At 43.5% G+C, this 8,151-nt stretch overlaps 1 protein-coding gene across 1 annotated transcript; it reads right to left on the bottom strand.

Annotated features, from left to right (window-relative positions):
• Positions 1–1,179: 1,179 nt before the first annotated feature.
• On the bottom strand, positions 1,180–7,090 carry SAXO1 (stabilizer of axonemal microtubules 1). The gene is given in 9 exon segments (XM_054003980.1): positions 1,180–1,346; positions 3,252–3,292; positions 3,294–3,411; positions 3,414–3,490; positions 3,492–3,775; positions 3,778–3,938; positions 4,732–4,912; positions 5,514–5,666; positions 6,932–7,090. Coding segments are annotated over 9 exon segments (1,341 nt in total).
• Positions 7,091–8,151: the final 1,061 nt, after the last annotated feature.

Here is an 8,151-nt window from a genome sequence, read left to right as displayed (position 1 = left end):
GGATTTGTGGATGTCAGGTTTGCCTAGGTGTTCCCTAACCCAATGCAAACTAAGGCAAAACAGGCCAGCCTTCCTTCCCTTCCTTCCTTCCTTTCCCTCCTTTCCTTTTCTTTCTCTAGCACTAGCACCTGGTGCTGCCATGCATGCAGGTAGTTTCATTCTCCTCCTCCTCCACTGTGTAACTTCAAAAGCAATTACACAAGCCTGTAGTGCAGTTCAGTGATATTTTAAGCTCTTTCTCAGGGTATCTGACTTGTACTTCCCTCTTTCTGAGAATGTGGTGACTCTAAGAAAAAATTACATTTAATTGGCATGAACATCAGATAAAATTAACTTCTCCTCATCTTTATCCATGAACTCATTCTGCATGAAAACAGTAACCAAATTCTGTGTACTGTAGAGCAGCCCAACTTTATTTTCTGTGTTAAACACCTCAATTCTATCCCAAATTATAATTATATAACAATCTGTATTTCTCTTATGCTGATCTTCTAATGACACTGCCTAATTCAAACAAAATTAAACTTTAGACCAGAAAATGTTGCTTTACTTTAAATGCACTACTGAGCAAAGGGAGGACTGCCAACTCAAGTCTGGGCTACTTGATCCATGTGATTCTTCACTGATCATCTGCACCTAAGTTGAAAACTGCACATCTGTATCATGCACTGATTCAGAGAAATTAAATAAATGGGTTTTAATCTTACCAAAATACTGATTTGCACCCAGCCAGGTAAGCCTTCTGATTTAGCCCATCATGCAGTCAGACAGCATTAATGTTATTACCAAAAGATGGACAATGGGAAACCAAGCAGCTGTAAGAGGACAAAAATGTGAAACTGCAACAGCCAAAGATTTAATTGGCCTTAACTTCTGTGGAACCACAACTTTAGTCACAAAACAGAAATCACTTTGTTCTGTAGTGTTATCATATATTGGTTTTAATAAGTTTTTAACACATAGGTGTTGTGATGCGCTAAATAGTTATTTAGTTTGTTGTTTTGCACTGGGTGATTGGGAATTTGCACTGAGTAGTTTTTATATTGCACTGTGTCACATTGGTCTATTCCACACACCTTTCCCTTCCCCCCCCCAAACCTCAAGTGTGATGGGCTCTCCCTGACCTGCTCTCCCCTCCCCTTCTCCTCACCTGTGTCCCATTGGATGTGGCGCTCTCTCTCAATCAAACGCCTCGGCCTCTGTTACCCCCTGAGGTGTTGCCTGGATCTGAAGTGGCTCCTGATAATAAACAGGATTTAGTCCCGAGGAGAAGAGCACCTTTCGTCTTTTATCTGTGTCCATGTAGGATTCCCACCCCATGATCAGAGGGGACAAAAAGGGAATTCCTACACATAGGGATACAAAACAGAAAAAAAACCCAAGCTTGTGTCTCACACTCTGAAAGTATTGGATTTAAACCAGTCATGTCTGCTTGATGCTGGTGTGAGCTGGTCCACTGCATGGAAAATCAAGATTCCCGTTGTTAATATTCAAAACCAAGCAATTACTAGTGTTAAGTGGCATATTGCATTGCTATTGAGCTTGACACGACTAACTTCCACCCAGCAAAAAAGATCCACACAAAACTATAATAAAGATAATTTACACACTAGACTCTCCTTGCTCACATATCAAAGAGCTGAAAGAACAGTTGGAGAGCTCTTATGCATAAAAAGAACAATCTTTTCTGCAGTGATAAGCCTTAGCTGTTTTTTTCATATAAATTATATTTCAGAATTGGCAGAATTACAGGTTGATAAATAAAATCAGAAAAACAACTAGTGAAAAACAGATGGGGAAGAAAAAGTCTTTTCATGTAGAAATTCAATATTAAAGAAATGAAGATTCAAAAAGACTGGTTGGTAAAATAGGAGGAGCTGAAAAAAAAAAAAAAGGCTAAACATACTCTAGGTCAATACCTACCACAGTTGAGTGAATATTTTACAGATTACTGAATTTCTGAAGGCTGTGTGAAGTCATCAATAACTGCATAGTTTGGCCCATTTGTGCAGTGTAATCTGTAGAGATTTGCCTAGTTTTTCCTGTTGCAAGGAACATAATTTTTCATTGGACTAGGACATATGTTTAGAAAAGGCCTCTAGGACTGATTCAAGGACTTCAAGTGAAGCAGAACCACTGCACCCCTAAAGTATTGTTCCAGTGGCTTCCCATCCTCAGGGTTAAGCACTCATGTTTTCAGGTGGAATGTGTTTGGCTTTAACTTGCCAGCACTTAGGAAGAATTTCTGTCCCCACAGGTTTCAAAGCTTTTCCAAAGTTTTAGAATACCTTTACACAGAAAATTATCTTCCTCTTTAAATGCTGTTTTGATGGTCAGATACAAGCCTTTCACAAAATCATAGAATCATATATAAATAGAATACCCTGAGTTGGAAGGGACCCACAAGAATCATCAAGCATGCAACAGCTTTAGCTAGCACTTGAGCTAAATACTCAGGAAGCAGCCAGAGCTGCCAGGAGTAAGGGAGAGGAGGATTTAGGAAAGTAGAATGTGCTTAAGAAGTCAGGAAGTTTCATAGTGCTAATAGAACGCTCATAGGCCTACAGAAAGCGCTTTGGACAAAGAAATGAACAGTTCGGGTCAGAAGCTTAATAATGGCCTTATTCAAAACATAATGCAACTCTAGCTGCTGGCTGAGCTGTAGCAACATGTGACAATTTCAGCTCTTTGATGTTTCTGGTACCCATCCAGAATCCTGAAGTGAAGAGCTTTTATTGAGAAAGTTCTCTTACAAGGTGTCAGCCTAGGATGACACCATCTGATAGCCTAGTTCTGGACAGCACATTATACAATTTATGAAGGTGCAATATTCAATAATATTTATCCAGTAATTGTACCTTTTGTATGTGTCTTTGATAGGAATACTGAAAAAGGCCAGATCTGACTTTGTTACCCAGCGATGACTTTTACATGTGACTTCACATCATGCAATTCACCTGTTTACCTCTGTTTTTATGGATATAGCTGAACCCCCTTTACATCATAATAAAGTTTATTACTAAGAGATCTTTCTATTACTGTCTCAGGAGGAGGACATCTCTCAATTAATAAGCAAGAGTTAGATGGGGAAAACTAAAAAAAAAATACAGAGAAACAAAAATCAATATGTCTTTCCCCTGTATTTTATGTCCTTTTGTATATACTAACCAGAAAAAGTCAGTGCCAGGGAATTAAGTTTATTTTAAGAGTTCTCCAAATATGAAACAAGCAACTGGTTTAAAAGAAGGTACCAAACAAAATCAAGCTGTCAGCATCAGTTTTCTCAAAGATGTGGGTCTTTGTAAGGGGCCAGGCATCTAACAAAGCCCTTTGGTGTGTAACTGGGAGTGTGGGTTGTTTTAGCATCTAGGGGAGTGCAATGTTTTCAGCCTGACCAGACAGGTTTATAGGTTTACATACTGTGAGAGAATGAGGCCCATGATGGGTCCAAAACATAGCCAAGAAATCTATTGGTTTTGCTGGGAAAGTTTGAAGCATGAGTGATAGGTTTTAGTCTATTTCATAGCCAAGGCTTATAGTCTTCCTTCACTATAGAAGAGCTATTAAATGGCTCAGTAATTTTATTAAGCTGGGCCAAAGATTGACACAACTTGGCTGGCTTTTCATTTGAGTGCTTCCAGTGTGTCCAAGTAGTGGTGTGAAGGTCCACTTTCTCCAGAGGAGGAAGATATATATCAGCTTTTCTGGTGAATACAGGAGGCTGTAGTCAAGCTTTGTATTTTTCCTGAAATTCAGTTGTAGTGGAGAAAGGAAGACAGGGACTGGCTTTGTCTGGTATGGTTTTGGAAGTCTGGTTGGCTAACCAGCCCACCGCAGGTAAGAAAATCTGTGTGTAGTGAGGCCATCAAATGAAACATAATTGACCTTTTATTTCTGAATTTTATGTACATCATGTTTCACCAGAGGAGGTGGCACATCACAGAATCACAGAATGACTAGATTGGAAGAGACCTTGAAGATCGAGTCCAACCCAAGTCCTAACACCTCAACTAAACCATGTCACCAAGTGCCACATCCAAACTTTTTTTAAACACATCCAGGGATGGTGACTCCACCACCTCCCTGGGCAGACCATTTCAGTACTTTATCACTCTTTCCATAAAAAAAAAATTCCTAATATCCAACCTATATTTCCCTTGGTGCAGCTTAAGACTGTGTCCTCTTGTTCTGTCAGTTGCTGCCTGGAGAAAGAGACCAACTCCCACCTGACTACCACCACCTTTGAGGAAGTTGTACAGAGTGATAAGATCACCTCTGAGTCTCCTTTTCTCCAGGCTGAACAACCCCAGCTCCCTCAGCCATTCCTCACAGGGTTTATGTTCCAAGCCTCTCACCAGCCTCGTTGCCCTTCTCTGGATGCACTCAAGCGTCTCAATATCCTTTCCAAACTGAGGGGCCCAGAACTGGACACAGCACTCAAGGTGTGGCCTCACCAGTCCCAAGTACAGGGGAAGAATGACCTCCCTGCTCCTGCTGGCCACGCTATTCCTGATACAGGCCAGGAGCCATTGGCCCCCTTGGCCATCAGGGTACACTGCTGGCTCATGTTCAGCCGGCTGTTGACCAGCATTCCCAGGTCCCTTTCTGCCTGGGCACTGTCCAGCCACACCGTCCCCATCCTATAATGCTGCAGGGGGTTGTTGTGGCCAAAATGCAGGACTTGACACTTGGACTTGCTAAACATCATCTTATTGGACTCTGCCCATCCATAATTCATTCTGTAATTCGTTATGTATTCAAAGGGAGCCTTGCTTTTCTGGCCCAGATTCAGAGGTTTACAGCTTTGAGTGGCAACTAGTCCCCTGTAGAAACAGTTGTTCTGGACAATGGTTCTGTGGTAAAATTTCTCTTTTGATGGGGCAAATCTATTGTTTGGTTTGATCTGCTCTGACTGGGTTCATTCTGTAATACACAGTCATCTGAAATGAAAGAGGAATAATACTGAAATGCTCAACTGAAATGCTTTGACAAGTTCAGCCATATATCAATATTATGATCATTACATTTTCTACTTCAAGAAATATTTGTTTATGATGTAGTGTTTCACAAATCTTATTCAAAGAGGAGCTGTAGAATACATTATACGCTACTGTGTTAAGCCCTGGGAATGCTGTGCATCTACACAGAAAGTTAAATCAAATAGGCCTGTACCCACTCATGCCTACAGAGATGGTGAAATACTATGAGGGAAAATTCAATTGTATTCTCAGTCTCACAGAGACATTTCCTGCAGGTAACTGAGTGGGTGCCATCCTCATGCTCAGTAAACTAGGAATCATGGAGGTGTAGCATCAAGGCAATGCCTTCAATCTGCTTCAAACACCTTCCTGCTGCTGGGCTGTGGCTGGCTCTGAGCACAGAGTATGCCTGTATCTGCAGAAGGCTTTTTGGATGTCTCACACAGCATCTCTAGGACAAGGAGAACCACATGTCCACCATTCCACCTTAAAGGCTGAGCTGCAGTGCTACCCTTCTTCTTTCTACTCTCTCACTTGGCCTGGTGGCTGACCTGATGCCTCAGCTGTACAGCTGGGATGCTGCCTCTGGTTTGCCAAGTTCAGAGGCTTGCAGCTCATCTTGATGTTAGCAAGCTGTGCTGTGCGGCATCTCCTCAGTCCTTGGCTCTGCTCTCCATGGTGCTCCAGCTGTCAGAACAAACAGAAACTGAGAAAGAACTTGCAACTCTGCCCCAATTCTTCCTTACTAGAAAAACTGTGCCGAAATTTGCAGAATAAGTCTGCACTAATGTGAAACAGTAAATTGTATTGCAAAAATAGCCCATATTCCAGAAATCTTGGTATCCAAAGTTATGACTAAGAAAACATTTTAGGTGGTATTTTAGAGACATTCATATGTTCCTTTCTTGACAGGATATCAGGGAAATAAATGAGGCCCTGTAATCTGAAAAGATTTGTGCTATCACACTAGGAATATATTGCAAAGCTTCCTAACTCTCTTACCAGTGCTGAGGCCAGAAGACCATAGTTTTTTCCCCTTACTAGTAATTTTGTGCAACATTCCCTAGAGACCACTATGGTTACTGGTAGGAAGTTGAAATGAAAGATTCTTGGAGCTAATCCAAAGCGTGTTTTTTGTTTTCTTTTTATAATTTTACTTTCTTTCAAACCACACTAAGAATCATGAGGCAAATAAGTTTCCAGCTGACTCTGCACAGGAAGGAAGTCTAGATGTCAAAGTACTATAGAGTAAATAATGCAGTTAGGGTATTTGTATGAGGAAATTTGAATTCTACGATCCAATCAGAATTTGCCACTCTGTTTCCCTTGGGAAGTAGGAGATGTCCACGTGCCACCACACTGGTAAGATGCTGACCGTGTGCCCATGCCTAGGGTACATAATTTTCCTGGAGAAACATTCCAACAGGGTGAACCAAGAACATATACAGATGTGTTTTTACAGGAAATGCATTAATAAAGTGTTTAAAAGTCAGAAGCTAATGAGATTCAGACCACCTCTAAGAGGAGAATGATCAATTTTCTGTTGATCATTCAGACACTCGGTAAGCCAGATCAATAATGGTCTTCTAAATGTTTTAACACAGCTGATTGAAATAAAATCACTTGAAATTTTGGCTTCAATCTGCAATGGTGTTTCATATATGAGAATATTCATTTGAGGGAGGAACAGAATGTTTTGATTTACATATACCTCTATTAAACTTCTACTTTGAAATATATTTTACCAAGCAGACTTTCAGTTCAATTACAGCAATTGCTTTTCAGTCAGCTAGATAAGGGAAGTATTCACACACACATCTGCAATACCCTCCTTGTCTGTTACTCCACCTCAGTGAACTCCTTGAAGTTCCAGAGTTGTGGTGTAATGTAAGAAAATAATGAGGCACGGCATCAGAGTTTAAAAGGGTGAGTGGTCCCAGCAGGGTCTGCACCAAGACAACCAGACCATAGAGGCAGAGGCTGCACAGGATGCAGCTCCTTGTCCTCTGCCAGCCACCACCAATCCCAGTACAACGGTCCCAAATCCCTTCTTGCCTCGGGCTGTTGTCATCCTTTGGAGCCATTAGCACTTCAGGCACTTCTTTCTCCATGACAAGAGCACTCTCTCAGCCTGAGGGCTGGCTGCTGGGAGCCCAGGGTGCTCTGTGCATCCCCACATGGCTCTGCCCAGGAACATCTCTTCAGGTGACAGTCCCTGGTCTCTATTCTTGGGGCTTCTGCTCTGCCTCGCTGGGAGAGGCCATCACCTCCAGGCAGTTCAGGCCAGTCCCTGCACAAGATATTCCCCTTTTTTGTTTTAAAGGCAGAGTTTGCTCTCTCTGCAGCCCCACTGCACTTTGCATCAGTTTTTGGGGCTGTGTGACTGTTCTGCCTTGCTTGCCCAGTGAAATGGTTCCCCTTGGTGCTGTCCAGTGGAAGTGGGGCACCTAACCCAGGAAAGGATTCCTTTCCAATTTCTTTTGGCATCAGTTTTTTCACTGGCACAATGACAAGGCCAGGCATCCACCCTGGGAACCACACGGACACATTTCACATGACAGCATCTTGCTCCCTGCTGGGCATTGCGCGGGCAAGGGAGATGCTGGAGCTGTGGCTGGGGGTGTCCATGTGGCCCCTGTGACCTCACTGGAGACATCAGCTCTGGAAGCTCTGGTGTAACAAGGGCCTTCGCTGGCCAACTGTGACCTCACTCGTGATTTTGGTCCTTCCAAACTCTGATGTCACAAAGGACCAATTGTGCTATAACTGGTGACATCAGCCTGCAAACCTCTGCCATCACAAGGGATTCCATCCTGGCCAACTGTGACCTCACCGGAGATGTTGGTTCTTCGAAGCTCTGGCGCCACAAAGGCCAGCCGTGCTGTCACTGGTGATGCCAGCTCTGCAAAGCTCTGGCACCACGAGGGTTCCACTGTGACCTGCTGTGACCTCACTGGCGAAATTGGCTCTGCACATCTCGGGTGTAACAAGGGCTCCCCTGGAAGCATTGTGACCTCACGGCTGATGCCGCTCCCTCGCTGCCCCACTCCGCTATAAAAGCGGGCGCAACGCCCCCCGCCCCCGCGGCAGCATGGCCCGCTACCGCCGGCGCTCCCGCAGGAGCCGCAGCCGCAGCCGCAGCCGCAGCCGGCGCCGCCGCTCCCGCCGCCGG

This window comes from Vidua macroura, chromosome Z (genome assembly GCF_024509145.1).
Source record: "Vidua macroura isolate BioBank_ID:100142 chromosome Z, ASM2450914v1, whole genome shotgun sequence".
NCBI classification, from domain to species: Eukaryota; Metazoa; Chordata; class Aves; order Passeriformes; family Viduidae; genus Vidua; species Vidua macroura.
Note: the sequence above shows the minus strand (reverse complement) of the source record. Positions and strands in the feature narration are given on the sequence as shown.